This window comes from Chanos chanos, chromosome 10 (genome assembly GCF_902362185.1).
Source record: "Chanos chanos chromosome 10, fChaCha1.1, whole genome shotgun sequence".
Lineage (NCBI taxonomy): Eukaryota > Metazoa > Chordata > Actinopteri > Gonorynchiformes > Chanidae > Chanos > Chanos chanos.
Genome location: NC_044504.1, coordinates 39596879 through 39615543, shown reverse-complemented (window position 1 = coordinate 39615543; position 18665 = coordinate 39596879). Strand labels below are relative to the sequence as shown.

At 45.2% G+C, this 18665-nt stretch overlaps 1 protein-coding gene across 1 annotated transcript in view; it reads left to right on the top strand.

Moving 5' to 3' along the window:
• The window catches only part of pde1a (phosphodiesterase 1A, calmodulin-dependent), a 54043-nt gene extending 38602 nt beyond the window's left edge, over positions 1-15441 (top strand). The window contains exons 4-15 of the mRNA XM_030787651.1: positions 1858-2040; positions 3575-3641; positions 3779-3895; positions 4603-4743; positions 5342-5442; positions 6613-6738; positions 7212-7313; positions 12884-13004; positions 13260-13341; positions 13531-13651; positions 13949-14136; positions 15149-15441. Of these exons, the coding sequence (XP_030643511.1) occupies positions 1858-2040; positions 3575-3641; positions 3779-3895; positions 4603-4743; positions 5342-5442; positions 6613-6738; positions 7212-7313; positions 12884-13004; positions 13260-13341; positions 13531-13651; positions 13949-14136; positions 15149-15441 (1642 nt within the window). The remainder of the gene's footprint in view (positions 1-1857; positions 2041-3574; positions 3642-3778; positions 3896-4602; positions 4744-5341; positions 5443-6612; positions 6739-7211; positions 7314-12883; positions 13005-13259; positions 13342-13530; positions 13652-13948; positions 14137-15148) is intronic.
• Positions 15442-18665: the final 3224 nt, after the last annotated feature.

Sequence of the window (18665 nt, the reverse complement as noted above, 5' to 3'; positions counted from 1 at the left end):
AGATACAGTGATGGGGAGAGAGAGAGAAGATACAGTGATGGAGAGAGAGAGAGAGAGAAGATACAGTGATGGAGAGAGAGAAGATACAGTGATGGGGAGAGAGAGAGAGAGAGAAGATACAGTGATGGGGAGAGAGAGAGAAGATACAGTGATGGAGAGAGAGAGAGAAAAGAGAGGCACACATGGTCGAGTGGTATGATCAACTCAGAGAAAAGCACATCAGTTAAGCCTAGTTTACAGTTCCGCTGTCTGACGAAGCCCTCCCATGCAGCGGAGCGTTCAGATGGAGCAGGCTGGCCCAGAGCAGGTGCTGTCGCCGTGGTTACCTATAGCATGTCAGATGGCTGGGCTGGTGATAAGAAGGAGGTGTTTGGTACCATCAGATGGGAAGCATGTAAACAGCACTCATGTTTTAGCAGTCCTCGCTGTGGCAGCCTGCCACGCAGTCACAGGCAATGAAGCCCTGTTTTCCCCCTCTGCCATAGGAACTCAGTCTTAATTAACTCAGCTCCACTGATTTCTAACTCTCTGGTGTGTTTCTGTGCATCAGTCCTGCCGGCAGAAGCATACTACTGTAGCAGGGGTCTTCTGAGAAACTGGGAAATGACTTCAGATCAGATCTGACTGTGTTTGTAGGAGGCTGTTCTGGGTAATTGCATTTTCCTAATGACAGACAGACACAGGATGCATTGCCATGGTAGCCCGTTGAGCAATTGATGCTCATTACTGGAAGTAACTGCATATTTGTTATGATAACATGTTTAGAATTTCCTGTGCATGTGCCTACGTAAACCACAGCTAAACACGGAGGCTTCCTGTGTGTGCATTTCTTTCTCTTCACCAAACACAATTTATTTTCTCTTTGGTGAATTGCACAAAAGACCGTCTTGGTAAACTGCACGTTTTCCATGTAATTGTGGGCAGGCGAGATGAACAGACGACAGCGGGAAAGGCTCTCGTTTTCATCACTCTCACAGTGAATACAGACATGAGAGGGGGGATAAGAATGATGTTGTCATGGGCCACATTAAAGAACACACAGTAGACACACTGTTACATCAACACCCTGCAGTCTCACACACTCTTACCGCCCATCACCTCTTCTCCTGCAGGACCACAGTCCAGCAGGCTTTCGTTCTGTGGACCTAGAGTATTCTGGAATACAGGCACACTCTGGGACACACACACTCTGGGACACACACACTCTGGGACACACATACTCTGGAATACAGGCACACTCTGGGACACACACACTCTGGGACACACACACTCTGGGACACACACACTCTGGGATACACACACTCTGGGACACACACACTCTGGGACACACACACTCTGGGCCTCCAGGACGAGCTCTGCTGTTTAAAAGCCCATCAGATTTCCACCACTCGTCCCAAAACAGTGCTCCTGCTGCAGCCACATCATTCAGTCTGAACATGGCTATTTCCTACAGCTAGTCTAACCCTCAACTCTGGACAGCAGGTCTGTCTCTCTGTTTTGAGGACTGGTAGACCAGTTCAGTCACTTTCTCTCTCTCTTTGGAGGACTGGTAGACCAGTTCAGTCACTTTCTCTCTGTTTAGAGGACTGGTAGACCAGTTCAGTCAGATGTAGATTTTTGACCAGTTCAGTAAAACTCTGTAGTTATGTGAAGCTGCTGACCTGTTTCTGGAGTCTACTTTGTATTCTCTTTACTGAGCCTGTGCAGGCTGACGGTACTGTAGCCCCGTCTGTGACCTCCCATTAACACTATTGTCCTTATTGTTGACAGAAATAAATAAGAGGTTTTGGGTACACAGTTGAGTGGCTGAGTTTGAGCGAATTTCAGGAATCAGAGAATCTGTGCTTTACCCTCCAGGCGGCTGCTGGACACGGAGGATGAGCTCAGCGACATCCAGGCTGACTCCGTACCCATGGAGGTCCGTGATTGGTTGGCATCCACTTTCACAAGGAAAATGGGCGTGGTCCGGAGACGTCCGGAAGAGAAACCCCGGTTCCGCAGCATCGTCCATGCTGTCCAGGCTGGCATCTTCGTTGAGAGGTACGAAGACCTGCATCAGTAATGTGATCAAATGAGTCATGTGGACAGAATGAGTCATAGTGATGAATGTGAACATGAATGAATGGGAATGAATGTTAACTGACAGATTACACAACAGTTAGAAATGAGGTTTACAGTAAATGCATACGATACCTTTTTAAATACATGTGTCATTTGAAAAACCATGAATAATAATTCAAACATTCTAGCACGGGCTCGTACTTCAAACCAGTGAACTTTAGGTGACGGTTAATGTCAATTCAAACAAAGACTGACAGCCTGACTAAGGATATGAGCATTGATAAATGCCTGTACACTCTTGATGGCATTTTATGTGTTACATGCTAATATTTATCTAACATCTGAGTGCTTCAAGGGTCATTACTTCTGTCGTTAATGGACGACCCAAACGAAGTCCCTGTTTCTCATTATCAGTCGATGATGAACAGTACTGCAGAAACATCACAGGAGCTACATTATAAATCACCGTTTCAAATCTGAAGTTTCTCCATCGTTTTTCTTTTTGCCCTCTGCATTCGCACTTCTGAGTAATACAGCACACAGAAATGTGCCTCCCTCGTAGCTCAAGCTAGTGCCTCTCATTTCCATGGCAACTGATCCAGGATGTCATAGACACCTGTTGTGTATTATCTTCATCCTGTATCAAAGGACACGAAGCAATGCAAAAGACAGCTCAAAACATTACATCCGTCTTTGTTTAATGGTTTGGTCTCATTGTTCTGTGTATGTTTAGAGCTGGGAAGAGACGGGTGCAATGTAGATTGCTGTGGTTTGGTTGTTAGAGACAGAGTTCTCCTTAGGCAGCGAATCTTTAGCCTTACTGTGCTTCTGAACGGCTGTTGTCTTATGGTGATTCCACCTCTTACTCTCTTGCTTTTTGATTGAAAACATTCTCTACTTGAATCCTTGAGGCCAGAGAGGGGCTCTAGCATGTCTGTGCAGTTCAGTGAGCCAGATATGTTTTTTTTTTTTTACTCTAATAACAGAGCATCGGCACTTAAACGTTCTGGGATATCTTGGCTTTGCTTTGCTTTGCAGTGTGTCACACCTTACTTTGGCGCTATTGCCAGTGACCAAACGCAGTACACCCTGCTCTCAGTAAACATTCTTTAACTCCCCTCCAACTCTTATATGATCTCTAGCTTTTGGGCTGCACTGCCCATTTCTCATAGAGGAAAAACGACTGCTCGGAGACCCTCTGGATCAGACTGAATCACGGTCTGTCCACTGGGAGTCATTGAGAATAAACCAAATATCAGACTCTGCTGACGTGTGACACCCTTAACTGATCTCTGCAGGATCGATGACGCAGTTCCACAAGCCCCTCATCTCATGTCAGTTAACAGTTTATTCTTTTATGAAAAGGAAGGCCAAACTCCTTTCTCTGTTCCCCTTATGTAACCTCACGTTTTGTTTGCTTACCAAACATGTTTGTGTTTAAATGACCAAGAAAGACTAATAAACAGAACTGTGTTGGTAGAAACCTTTTGAAACACGGGTCTTTTTTCACCAGGATGTACAGACGGACATCCAACATGGCAGGGCTGACATACCCCCCAGCAGTGATGACTGCACTCAAGGTATTTCCCATTCATCCTAAGCCCACGTCAGTCAGCCTTCAGTCTTTTGCCTCTTCCATAGACATGGATGTCAGTGTTCTAACGTCCATATAGTAATACTTTTTTTTCCTTCTCTCCATCTTCTCCTCTGTTTTCAGGATGTTGACAGGTGGTCCTTTGACGTGTTCACGCTTCACGAGGCCAGCAATGAGCACGCGTTAAAATTCCTGGTGTATGAGCTCCTTACCCGATATGACCTGATCAATCGCTTCAGGGTGAGCCTCAGCGAATATTGTCCCACTGTTGTAATTACGACTGTGGAATTTCTCACTTTCGACTGGGTCAGATTCTTACGGTTAGTCTCATTAGCACTAAACTCTTATTGGCAGGTCCAGGATCAGCTGTGCTCTCATTAAGCTGCTATGTCTCATTAGCACTGAACTCTCACGGGCAGCTCCAGGATCAGCCATGTTCTCATTAAGCTCCCATTAGCACGAAGCCAGCAGTCAGACGCATTCTTTCATTAGCACTCGTGCCCGGCCAGCATTAGGCCACTGCTGCATATGTGTGCTTACGATAATTCTTTTGGCTCTTGAAGCTAAATGAAGATTGATGCATCTTATTTTACTTAATAAGGAACACACTGAGTTTTCCAGCTGCTGCGTTTAACGTTTTTGCCAACATACTGTCAACTTCAGTCAGATCTCCCCTTTCACAAGCTGTGTGATGACAGCTTTTAAACTCTGACACAAAGAGCCAAAGCTCTGGGCCTGGATTTGAGTGTGCACTGGAGTGAGGTGTGGTATAACGGTTTGGGGTTAGATAGCTCTAGGAGACAAGCTCTGCTTTCAGTCTGATTAAATGTAGATGTTAAGCCCAGCGACACAATGTCCTCACACGTGTTTCATCGTTCACAACAATCTCACTCTAAAGCATCGAGACGAGACATGGCTCTCATGTGCCCCCCCCCCTCCATCCGCAGATACCTGTGTCCTCTCTCGTGTCCTTTGTTGAGGCTCTGGAGGTGGGCTACAGCAAACACAGGAACCCCTACCATAACCTAATCCACGCAGCCGACGTCACCCAGACCGCACACTATCTGATGCTACACACCGGCATCATGGTGAGTGTGGATCTGACCTGGTAATAGGTGACTGTTCCTCATTTCAGAATTGAATTTAGAGTTTATTGTCAGTTTATTTTTAGTGTGAACAGAATGTACAGAGCAGATCTAAAGGGACCATCCCAATAAAGTCACTATGTAACTAGATCAGACAGTTCGAATCTGGCAGCCACATAGTTCTGTTGCGTGTAGCTTGATGGTACATGTTCATAGTTACATGTTCATAGTTCAGTTTGATGGTACATGTTCATAGTTCAGTTTGATGGTACATGTTTATAGTTTAGTTTGATGGTACATGTTCATAGTTTAGCTTGATGGTATATGCACATAGTTTAAATTGATGGTATATATGCACAGTTTAAATTGATGGTATATGTGCATATTTTAAATTGATGGTATATGCACATAGTTTAAATTGATGGTATGTGCACATAGTTTAGCTTGATGGTATATGCACATAGTTTAAATTGATGGTATATGTGCATAGTTTAAATTGATGGTATATGCACATAGTTTAAATTGATGGTATATGTGCATAGTTTAAATTGATGGTACGTGTTGACTTCACCCGTAGAAACTTTGTGTCTTTCTTCCTCAGCACTGGCTCACTGAACTGGAAATTTTGGCGATGGTGTTTGCAGCTGCTATCCATGACTTTGAGCACACTGGGACCACCAACAACTTCCACATCCAGACCAGGTTTGAGCTGGTTTTCCGTCAGGAAATTTCCATTCCTCTGATGGACATACCTTGACAGAGTTATAGCAAGATGCCCAGTAATTTGCGATTGTGCATGAAGTCAGCTGTTTGTAATGATGAAGTGCATGACAGTGGATGGCTGTTAATCCAACTGCCTTCTGCCAGATACATTTAGACAGAGCTTCATCTTCATCTTTGGGTATTTAAATAATCTTTGGCTGAGGCTGACAGAACAAGCCACAGCAGATACTGTTGTTAATCTGTTGTATTTCCTGCCAGACCGTCTGCCTCATTCAGACGAGTCAATGCCAGTGAGTCCTCGAAAAGACTCCACGGTGCATAGACAGGCATGACTCAAAGTGACAGGGCATTTCAGGGTAAATACACCAAGTTCATGTTGGCTTTTGTAATGAAAAAAAAAGCCACGGTTGTGAGTTTTTTTGAAGAACACAAGCACCCATTTAAATATCTCATTAAGTCCGCTTTGCCTTTGCCTGATCAGCATGTGCAGTGGGGCATGAGAGATGAAGAGAGATTATGCTGGAGAACGATATGATATTGCTTCAGTATTGTCTGATTATTCACCAGGTTGGAGCACTGCCTCATTTTCACTCATTTTCATTTAATATTTTGTTTATTTTGTTGTTTTTTGTTTTTTTTTCTCTGTTGTTATGTAGTTAAACTACAGTGGGAAATATGTTTATGTCCAGAACAAACACACACACACACACACACACACACACTCACACACACACACACACTCTCACACACACACACTCTAACACACACACACACACACACACACACACACACACACAGTACACATGACTAATTGGTGTAATGAGTAATTAATTCATTCATTTTTTTGGATGCACAAAAAAATTCCCTGAAGCTCTTCACATGCATAACCGTACACCTCAACTTACATTTTATTGAAATACTCAGTGACCGATCAAATATTAGCTCCGTCTTAATATGTTCATTTTGGTTGATTTGGTTTCACCAATACCTAATATGTTTTCATTCTGAGCTTGAACAGTTGTCATAAAGACACAAACATAGTTTTTGTGAACGTATCTAATTCTGCATGGGACTGTCTCTCCACTCTGTCTGTGTTCAGGTCAGAGGTCATGACCCTCTCTAACGTTTCTCTGCTCTATCTTTGGTCAGGTCAGAGGTGGCGATCCTTTATAACGACCGCTCTGTTCTGGAGAATCACCATGTCAGTGCAGCCTACAAACTTATGCAAGAGGATGAGATGAACATCTTAGTCAATCTGACAAAAGACGACTGGAGGTACGAGACATCAGTTCTTACACCTCACACTGCCAGTAACAGCAGTCACCAGTGTGTCCTGTTGTCCCAGACTGGGAGCTTGTGTTGCGTGGTTTATCAGTGTGTCCTGACTGGGAGCTTGTGTTGTGTGGTTTATCAGTGGTTCCCGACTGGGAGCTTGTGTTGTGTTGTGTACTTTATCAGTATATGCTTGCATGTGTGGTGGCTCTCCTGCAGAGTTTCGCACAGCAAACCTTCGGATCTGCATGTCTTTACAGCCTTACACTGCAATATCTGTTTAAAGTCATCAAGGTGCTGGTGTGATAATTAGATCATTAATCCAGTCAGGTGTCAGCGTGAGGCTTGATGTAAAATGTGGAACAGCTGGACCTGGGTCCCCAGGACTGGAATGAGGGAACTGTCAGCTGAAGTTTGAATCCTTATGTGTGTGTGTGTGTGTCTCTGTGTGTGTGTATGTGCATGTGTGTTTACAGAGAGCTGCGTGCACTGGTGATTGAGATGGTGATGAGCACAGATATGTCCTGCCACTTCCAGCAGATCAAAACCATGAGGAGTGCTCTACAGCAACCAGAGGGGTATGACAATCTGTGTGACAATCTGTGTGTGTGTGTGTGTGTGTGTGTGTGTGTGTGTGTGTGTGTGTGTGTGTGTGTGTGTGTGAGTGCATGCACGTGTGTGTTGTGGTGCCAGCGGTACAGATAAATTGTAGTTAATGGTTCACTGTGAACATTTGGCTGGATACTAATAACTCTTAGCCGTCACCATAATGTTTCCATGTAATCTGAACCCAACTAAAATACAGTTACACAGAGCAACTCTATTTATAGCTCAGCGCTCTGAACACTGAACCCAGAAATTATTCAAAATAACTCTTCATCAGGATTAGCATATATTAAATAATAACAGTAAAGTAATCAGTACAGTAATACTCCTTGAATTCACTTATCCTAGATAACCAGGTGCCTGGATCACCATATTCAGTGAACTAGGAAATGATGTATCGCACACTCAAGGATAGAAACACCGATGTAAACACTCATCACAACAGTTAAATTCAAATGGTACCAGATGAATCTGTTGTTGAATAAAATGGGCTTTAGAATGAGCTAAGACACATTCACGACACACACATACAATCTCTAAACTACACACTGGACAAGTAACAAACTGGGAACAGACAGTGGCAAAAACTTCACTGCCTTCAGTCTACCGGAAAGATATGACCTCACTCATGTGTATATTATTACTCACAAAAAGACACACTTAACCAAAAGAAGCTATCTAAGTGATGTTCTAGTGGAGTTTTTTGAACTAATGACAATGAGAGGAAAGAGAGGGAGTAACAGTATGTGATTGTATAAGGAGCCTATGTGTCCATATTTCTATAACCAAATGAACACAAACTGATGCGTATCAATCGTCTTGCGCAACCAGTATGGGTAGCATCTGCACCTTTCAGTAACGGGCACTGGCCACTGGTCTTCTCAGAATGCCAGTGTTGGTCTTCAGCTTGACTGTCCTTACCAGCCCTTTGGAATCAGGTTGAAATCCCAATACTCCTCCATGAAGCCAGGATCCACAAGGACCTGTAGTGTCCACAGCCCCACAACAAAGTGCCCTTTCTGGAATCCTCTTTTGACTACACTGCTTATGGCAGTGGTAAGTGTTCCCGTGTCCACCTCTTCCAAATCAGATCGGCCAGATATCGGACTTGCTTCCACCTATGTCTTATGTACGCATCCGACTTTTGGAATAATCCGGGTGGAAAAGCAGGATGGGATTTCCTACGAAGAATGTGACTTGGTGTCAGTGCCTCATGATCGTGTTTGTCCTCCGACACGGTACTAAGGGAGCGGCTGTTCAGAATTGCCTCCACTTCACAAAGCAGAGTCCGCAGACCTTCATACTCAGGGGTTTGCTGTTGTAGAATGGAGTAGGGGACTTGTCTGCCATATGGACCAACCTTTCCCACACTCTCCCATGATGTGAGGCCGCTGGAGGATTGAAACCCTGCTGAAGCCTTCCCTGAAGCCTGACCTTTTGGATCTTATTCTGGTTCCAAGCGTAAAGTGACTAGTGCAGTTCTCATGGAGCACCAATCAGGTTGGCTCTGCTGTCAGAGTGGACAATCAGCACTTGACCTCTCCTATGAACAAACCCTCTCAGGGTGTTGATGAAGGAGTCAGTGTCCAAAGAGAAAACCATCTCTGGATGCACTGCTCTACTTGACATGCATGTGAATATGTCCACATTCCTTTTGACTTGGCTTTTTCCTAACCCAGCATACCGTGAAAAGGCCCCAAAGTAATCCTCACCTACACTGGTGAGTGGCGAAGATCTGCTCTGTCTTTCCTGGGGAAGGTTTGCCAGCCTCTGTTCCCCAAACGTTCCTCTAACATGTCTGCACACCACACATCTGGATATAAATTTGCAAGCTGCAGTGTTGGCGTTTGTCCCTTTGAGTTGTGAGAGGACGTGATTTCTCCCAGTGTGTCCAACTCGTTCATATACGTGACAGAGGATGGGAGTGGAGATATGAAGATCGTTTGGCAGAATTATTGGACGCTTGGCCTCCTCAATCATTCCTGATTTGTTTATCCTTCTTGTTTGGCTTCTTACTCTGAAATCCTCCGACTGATCAAGATCAGCCGCCCAACCCATCTTGTCCATTTGTCAGAAGCAGCTTGAGGTATTTCCTCATCCAACCATGTTTCTTTTTGCAGAGTTCCTGAAGTGACTTGGCAGGTGCAGTAAGGGAACACAGAAGTCCAAGTGGGTCTAAAATGGAGCTTTCCATTGACAGGATGTTTCTGGTGAGGGGGCTAACATTGACAGTGCTGTTAGACTTTATGGTATCAGTCTTCATACACCCAGCTGAAAGTCTTCTTTCTGTCCCAATCCAGCTCCTCTCTCTGTTCCAGTCCAGCTCCTCTCTCTGTCCCAGTCCAGCTCCTCTCTCTGTCCTAGTCCAGCTCCTCTCTCTGTCCCAGTCCAGCTCCTCTCTCTGTCCCAGTCTAGCTCCTCTTTCTGTCCCAGTCTAGCTCCTCTTTCTGTCCCAATCCAGCTCCCAATCTTTCTCAAGCTGAGAAGACATTGCTTTGCAAACTGATAATTACCAGGCATGACTGTGTCTTTGTTCCTGAAAGGTAAGTTCAGACTATAATGCTCATCTAAAAGCTTTGTGGACTCTTCTTCAATCTTCAAGAGCCATTTGTCCTCAGCTGACGTTTCTGTTTTGTCTTCCGATGACCTCTCGTTGAAATCGTGATTATACTGTTGTACTAACAGCTCTTCCAGGTTTAAGAGAGGAATTCTATTTTCCATAACACTAGGACATTTACTTTTGTCTGTGATGGTACTGATTCTTAAGGGACCATTTATAACCCACCCGAATAGGGATTTCACAAGCAAGGCCATTTAGAAAGGTCATCCTTTGTGGGAATGCTGTTTGTGTCCATGAGCGTGCTTTTCCGTGTGTTCAGGGACTCCCGGCCCTGTGATGACATGAGAGTGTGTGGATCTCTCTTCACTCCTGGTCTGGAGCAGGGTGTTGTTTTTTCCTCCTGTGATGTGAAGCTGGATAATAAGGTTCTCATGTAGAAGGTCACGGAACTGCCAGGATCAAGAAAAGCATATCTGTGTATGACCTCACTTCCTTTAGAGCTGTTCACATGCACTGGTACAGCAGATAACATACACTCTGTGTAACCCTGAGTGTTACTGGTCCCAGTGTGCCCAGCCACTCTGTGTAACCCTGAGTGTTACTGGTCCCAGTGTGCCCACCCATGCTGAGTGACAGCTGCCTGCTGCTCACTGGCGCTTTCACTGACTGCTCTGATGCTTCCTTTACTTTGGCATGTAAGACACTGGGATGTTGCATATGGTTCGGATAATGTGTTTGGCATGTAACACACTGGGATGGTGGTTGTTGCGTATGGTTCGGATAATGTGCTTTGTTCAGTCCTTACTCACATGCCCAGCCTTTGTCAGGCATCCAAAACAGAGTCTGTCCTGACTCCGTCAACATCCTGTCAACACAATGTCAGTTCAGTGAGGTGGGTCTTTTCTGTGATGATTTCACATTTACATCGGTGGCAAAACTGCCCTTTGATTTGGGCCTCACTCACTGCCATGGCTTTCTCTTGGCTCGTGTTTGAGTTCTGAATATCATCAAACACTGGGTCTAAGACTTCACAACACTGCAACAGCCCTGAGGAACAACGCAAAGTTCTGCAAAGGCTTTGGGTCCTCTGATTTAATGGCAGGCCCAGAGAGGGCTCTCTCTGTATTAGCACATGGGCTTTTATACTCGTTACCAAAGTGCTCCTGTAGTCATTTCTTTGTCATTTCGTAGCCTCTGTCTGGAGCCATGTGCTGGCAACTTGTGATGAGCTGCTGAGCTTGTCCTGTGTTGCATTGGATAAGCAAGTACAGTCTGTCGTGGTTATTATCAGCTTTACTTTCAGTTGCAAGCTCAAAACAATGGATGAAAGACTTGTACTGAAGTATGTCTCAATCATAAACTGAAATGTCTGCTTTTAGCAAAGCAGAAGGAACTTGATGTTTTACAAAGACTTTTGTTAAGTCATTCTGCCTTCGGAGAACTCTGTAAAGACTTGCCGTTTTCCTGCACTGTGCTTAGTTCGGGTGTGATTTACTCCCTTGACTGAGCGGTGCACAGAGGTCTGGGTAGACAGTCTGTCCGTATCTTGATTAAGGTTCTGCAGATCCTTTGGCTGTTGGTTTGATTGGTTTGATCAGAAGATTGAACTGGTGCAGGGTTGAGAGGACTAGGTCAGCGTACCCCTCCTTAAAGCGCACACCCTGTGCGTGTGTGTGGCAGTTGTGTTCTGTGACATTCAATGTGTCTGTCCATGCAGTGTTTCCATCCTCAGCTTGTCTGAGATAATAGATTTTGGTTGTCATGGCGACGGCTAATTCAGTTTAAACTTCTGCAGCTCTTCTCCTTTGCGGAAGTTCCTCACTCAGTTTCCTGAGCTGCTCTTGCTTTTCCAGAGCACGCCGAGTCGGGCCACCCTCTTGGCTTCTGCATGGATGTGTTTAAAAGATGTGGTATGACACACTACAGCGTGTACTTGATCTGCTTGACCTGTGTCTGTACACAGAGGTAACCACTGAGATATTGTCCTCATCATCTGAACAGGCACTTGTTTTGAAATCAGAAGAGGAAACAAGAGCATTAATGAGAGAGTCAGGGTTCTCTGCTGCAGGTATATATTTATTGACATTGGAGAGAAAAAGGCATTGATTTGTTCAAGTCTGGGTTCATACCAAGTTCTCAAATCCCCTTTTTTTATCTTTCTCGTTCAGCGTTTCTGAGCAGGACGCATGGAGAGCTTTGAATTCCTTAAGCATTCGTCTGAATTTTGCCTTATTTCCGTTCACTTTGTCCACACATGCAATATTAACCATCTGCACATTAACAGTATTCATTTGGTTGGTAAGATGCGACATATTGGCGGCTCTAAAGGCACACAACTGCATGATTTCATTCAAATCTTTGTCAGGTATGCCTGACAGCATTTTATTATCCATTCGTCTAATCTATTCAAGTTTATATGTATCGAGTTTGCTGCATGCAGTCTTGCCAAACCTCATTCCACAACAATATTTGATTCCAGTCAACATTCAGTTGAATAACTCTGCTTTGAAGTAGGTTACATACCTCAGTTGAAGTGCGTCTTTCATAGCTGTGTTCAGTGACATGTCAGCTAAAGCCGTCCACTGAGTTTCAAAGCAATCCTCCACCAATTTCCACAGTCATCCATAGCGTAATCGTTGACTCATTGTTGTGTCAAAAACAAGAGATAAACCTTTTCTCTAATGTATTGTGTAATGTCCTGTGTTAAACTGTTTCCTTGATTTAAACCACAGCTAGAGATGTGTAAAATAAAACAAGATGAAGGAGCAGATGTGTGTTTCACTAATCTGTGTGTGTGTGCGCGCGTACATGCATGTGAGTGTGTGTGTATGTGTATGTGTGTTTGTGTGTGTAATGCATGTCTATTTGAAATGTTTACTGTGTGTGTGTGTGTGTGTGTGTGTGTGTGTGTGTGTGTGTAGTGCGTGTTTCTTTCAGTAGTATGTGCTGTAAAAGTGATGGGCTGCTCTGTGTATCTCACAGAATAGACAAGGCTAAAGCCCTGTCTCTGATGCTCCATGCGGCTGATATCAGTCATCCGGCCAAAGGCTGGCAGCTGCACTACCGCTGGACACAAGCACTGATGGAGGAGTTCTTCAGACAGGTATAAACACACACACACACACACACACATCAAAACACACACATTTAAAACACACACACACACACACATCAAAACACACACATTAAAACACACACACACACAAACACACACATTTAAAACACACAAACACACACACACACACATTAAAACACACACACGCGTGCGCATTAGGGTTGGGCAGAGTTATGTGTTTGTCTCATTTCTCTGGCATAAAAAAGAGAGTGAAGACTTAAGGTGGACTCGCTGTCTTTTCAGGGTGACAAAGAGGCTGAGTTAGGGCTGCCCTTCTCTCCACTGTGTGATCGCAAAGCCACTCTGATCGCCCAGTCGCAGATAGGTGGGTCTCTCCTGTACTCTCCCTTTGTGTTTACGCACCAACTTTGTTTATGCTGCAAATAGAATAGTACTTAGCTCTCTACTGCCCCCGTGAGGATATTTAGGAACTTGCATGTAAACATATTTCTATAATTGTGGAAACTATGATTTCGGTACTGTTCTGACAGTCGTGCTGTGCTCACTTTGAAAGGGTTCATCGACTTCATCGTGGAGCCTACATTCTCTGTCCTAGTTGATACGACAGAGAAGATTATTTCTCCTCTCATAGAGGAAGCGTTAAATTCGGGGGGCACTGGTGTCCGCAGATCAAGGTATGATCCAAAAGCTTCATTAGTTATTAATGTGGACAGATATGCATTGTCCTTTTGTGTATGGTTCTATAGGAGGTCTGAGTAACTTGCTTTGTAACTAGTAAATCAGAAAGGTAACAGTGGAGGAGTCTTGGTCCCTCACTGTCAAGAGCTTAAGAGTTCAGCGTTGTTTATCATTTATCGTTTGTCATTTATCGTTTATCATTTATTGTTATTGTGTTTGGGTAAAAAACGGCATTAGTTTCATTTACGTCGATCAAAAGGTGACCATGCCATGTGTTCTGTTACTCTGGTCAGTCTGACAGGTCGAGGGTCAGCGGCAGTGGTGGAGTCCGTCCAGAGACACAGCGACAGAGGGTCCAGTGCTGACCAAGGCGTGCCCACAGACTACTCCTTGGCTGGCATCAACCTGAAACGTGTGCGCCACACGCTGGCGGAAGTCATCCAGAACAACAAGGATCGCTGGAAGGAGCTGGCCATTCAGGGTGTGTGTCTGTCTGTGTGTCTGTGTCTCTGTCTGTGTGTCTGTCCATTCAGGGTGTGTGTCTGTGTGTCTGTCTGTGTGTCTGTCTGTGTGTCTGTGTCTCTGTCTGTGTGTCTGTCCATTTAGGGTGTGTGTCTGTGTGTCTGTCTGTGTGTCTGTGTGTCTTCCTGTGTGTCTGTCTGTGTGTCTGCGTGTCTGTCTGTGTGTCTGTGTGTCTGTCTGTGTGTCTGTCCATTTAGGGTGTGTGTCTGTGTGTCTGTCTGTGTGTCTGTGTGTCTGCCTGTGTGTCTGTCTGTGTGTCTGCGTGTCTGTCTTAGTGTCTGTGTGTCTGTCTGTGTGTCTGTCCATTCAGGGTGTGTGTCTGTGTATGTTCCATTAAACTTTCCCACTTTTATCCACTTCATTGGGAGTTGGGTGCAATTGTCTGACACGTGTTATAATGAAAATAAAAATGCATTATTGTTGTTCCTCTTTTTTAATTTATCTGCAAAATAGAGTGAACTTAAAACTGCAGAAATAAACTTAAAGTTCATCCAGAGTTTCACAGGTTCCACGTGGTTGTGAAAACACGGTCAAAAACCGTTTCCGCTCGCACTCATCTATTCCCCCGACCCGCGTCACCGCACCGTCTTAAATACCCGCCTCTCCTACAGCCGGATCCACTCATGAAATAATCAACGCGCACTAAACTATAAACAACAAAGCAAGATCAATTCCATTATCATTTCAACTTAAATGTAGAACAGAATAAATAAACATCATAATATTTTTAGGGGTTCTTATTATAAACCAAGATAAATTAATGGCTCCTACAATATTATTAGTCATACTGTTAGTCATATTTTTCATTCTGCAACATGCAGACCATAACTTGCAGATACAATTGACACACTATCCATAAAATGACCTTATGACAAGCAGTGTTGTGTTAATGACCCGGTGTTGATTGGTGTTAAGAGGCGAGAGATGCTGACTTTTTCTGATGTTCTTGTCTCTCTCGCTCTCCGTCTCAGAGCTGGCCAGTAAAGAGCAGGAGCAGTCCGCGGACGGGGAGGAGCCCGGCGCCGACTCACGGGTCACGCTGACGCACGGCAGTCCCGGCAGACAGAGCGACTCGGAGTCAAAGTCCACGAATGAACTGAACAATACAAACTCTAATAACTCTTCCCTGGACTCTCTGAACCAGACCTCCCTGTCCTCCTCGGCCGAGAAAGGCACCGACTCTGCAGAGACCAGCCCCGCCGTGCCGAGCCACAGCGCAGAGGCCCTGCCCTGGAACAGCAAAACGGCCTCCGATGGCATCTGACCCGGGACCGCGCCGTCGGACACGCCCGTTTGAATGTATAGACACTGAATATTATGTCATAGAGTCAGAATATATGGATACTCGCTCTGTTGCTGTCACTTCTGCATTTTAGGGCTGCTACTGTGATCTGAGCTGTTAAGGGGGTTACTGTGGTGTATCACCATGGTGACCAATGCGTGATGTCCATGGTGTTAGTATACGTATCGTCATAGAGACCGTAGTGTGCGGCGTTGTCATGGTAACTGTGTTTTTGCAGAAGAAGGACCCCCGCAGGCCCTTGGGAAGGATGATGCTCAGAGCCCGTGATGCGCGATGCTGCCACTCTCTGTTTTCACTTTCTTTCTTTTCTCTTTCTTTCTCTTTGGAAATTGTTTTTTTCATTTTCAGTTGATTGTACTGCTATTTATTAAAGACCATCCTGCTCCCCTTTGCACCATAATATGTTTCTGTTTTTCCAAGTTCAGGTTTCCTACACTGCACATATTACACTACACACACACACACACACACACACACGCACACACACGCACACATACGCACACACACACACTCACACATACGCACACATGCACACGCACACACACACACACATACGCACATGCACACACACATACGCACACACACACACACACTGCACATTGTCTCTTCTGCCTCACTGAGCTCTGCACTAACCCTGCTCAGTTCCCAGAACCATCTGTAAAGATCCTGTGGAACAAGAGGAAAGTGGTTGAGTAGTTTACAGCTGCTGGCTTACTTTACCACCACAGCAGGTCTTCACTGTGACTTTGGGCTTGAACTGGAACTCTCTGCTAAAGGACAGGAGACCACATACCAGATCATTAGATTAGCAGATGAAACCACATAGATAAATGTGGCAGATAGGGGAGCAGTGCTTAGTTCCGAGATAAACGCATAAGCAATCCCATGGCACTGATGGACCAATCATGAACATGAAGGGGAGGGAGGGGCGGGGCTTCTCACTCAGCAGAGCTCCATTTTCCCTTATGACACGCACTTTAATTAGCTCTTACAACCAACCAACACATGTACTCAAACACCATGTCATGGAAATCAGTCATGAGAATAACTTACAATTTAGCAAAGAGTTTTGCTGTAATGGTTACTCTTATTAAGACTCAGAAAAAAGCATGTCTGATAAGAATCCAAACTGAATATATGATAAATACGTTCAACTCTTCTTTGCAGGTGCACAGGGCTGTGGGTGGATGTGAGTAGGCTAAGAGTTGGGAATGGTTTGACAAAGACAAGTCCAGAATAAATCTCAGACGTTTCCTTTTTAAAACTCACACGCCTGCCACAGGCCGCCTGTTTCAGCATTTTTCCCCTTTTTCCCTTACACCTGTCCTCAGACGTGAGTGGTTCAGACGTGAGTGGTTCAGACGTGAGTGGCTCAGACGTGAGTGGTTCAGAGGTGAGTGGTTCAGACGTGAGTGGTTCAGACGTGAGTGGTCCAGAGGTGAGTGGTTCAGACGTGAGTGGTTCAGACGTGAGTGGTTCAGATGTGAGTGGTTCAGATTTGAGTGGTTCAGACGTGAGTGGTTCAGACGTGAGTGGTTCAGAGGTGAATGGTTCAGATGTGAGTGGTTCAGATTTGAGTGGTTCAGAGGTGAGTGGTTCAGAGGTGAGTGGTTCAGATTTGAGTGGTTCAGACGTGAGTGGTTCAGACGTGAGTGGTTCAGAGGTGAATGGTTCAGATGTGAGTGGTTCAGATTTGAGTGGTTCAGAGGTGAGTGGTTCAGACGTGAGTGGCTCAGACGTGAATGGTTCAGACGTGAGTGGTTCAGACGTGAGTGGTTCAGAGGTGAGTGGTTCAGATGTGAGTGGTTCAGACATGAGTGGTTCAGAGGTGAGTGGTTCAGAGGTGAGTGGTTCAGATTTGAGTGGTTCAGAGGTGAGTGGTTCAGACGTGAGTGGTTCAGACGTGAGTGGCTCAGACGTCAGTGGTTCAAACATGAGTGGTTCAGAGGTGAGTGGTTCAGACGTGAGTGGTCCAGAGGTGAGTGGTTCAGACGTGAGTGGTTCAGACGTGAGTGGTTCAGAGGTGAATGGTTCAGAAGTAAGTGGTTCAGACGTGAGTGGTTCAGACATGAATGGTTCAGATGTGAGTGGTTCAGATTTGAGTGGTTCAGAGGTGAGTGGTTCAGAGGTGAATGGTTCAGACGTGAGTGGTTCAGACATGAATGGTTCAGATGTGAGTGGTTCAGATTTGAGTGGTTCAGAGGTGAGTGGTTCAGAGGTGAATGGTTCAGATGTGAGTGGTTCAGATTTGAGTGGTTCAGAGGTGAGTGGTTCAGATTTGAGTGGTTCAGACGTGAGTGGTTCAGACGTGAGTGGTTCAGAGGTGAATGGTTCAGATGTGAGTGGTTCAGATTTGAGTGGTTCAGAGGTGAGTGGTTCAGATTTGAGTGGTTCAGACGTGAGTGGTTCAGACGTGAGTGGTTCAGAGGTGAATGGTTCAGATGTGAGTGGTTCAGATTTGAGTGGTTCAGAGGTGAGTGGTTCAGACGTGAGTGGCTCAGACGTGAATGGTTCAGACGTGAGTGGTTCAGACGTGAGTGGTTCAGAGGTGAATGGTTCAGATGTGAGTGGTTCAGATTTGAGTGGTTCAGAGGTGAGTGGTTCAGATTTGAGTGGTTCAGACGTGAGTGGTACAGACATGAGTGGTTCAGATTTGAGTGGTTCAGACGTGAGTGGTTCAGATGTGAGTGGTTCAGACGTGAGTGGTTCAGACGTGAGTGGTTCAGAGGTGAATGGTTCAGATGTGAGTGGTTCAGATTTGAGTGGTTCAGAGGTGAGTGGTTCAGATTTGAGTGGTTCAGACGTGAGTGGTTCAGACGTGAGTGGTTCAGATTTGAGTGGTTCAGACGTGAGTGGTTCAGACGTGAGTGGTTCAGACGTGAGTGGTTCAGAGGTGAATGGTTCAAATGTGAGTGGTTCAGATTTGAGTGGTTCAGAGGTGAGTGGTTCAGATTTGAGTGGTTCAGACGTGAGTGGTTCAGAGGTGAGTGGTTCAGATTTGAGTGGTTCAGAGGTGAGTGGTTCAGACGTGAGTGGTTCAGACGTGAGTGGTTCAGAGGTGAATGGTTCAGATTTGAGTGGTTCAGACGTGAGTGGTTCAGACGTGAGTGGTTCAGAGGTGAGTGGTTCAGATTTGAGTGGTTCAGACGTGAGTGGTTCAGACGTGAGTGGTTCAGAGGTGAATG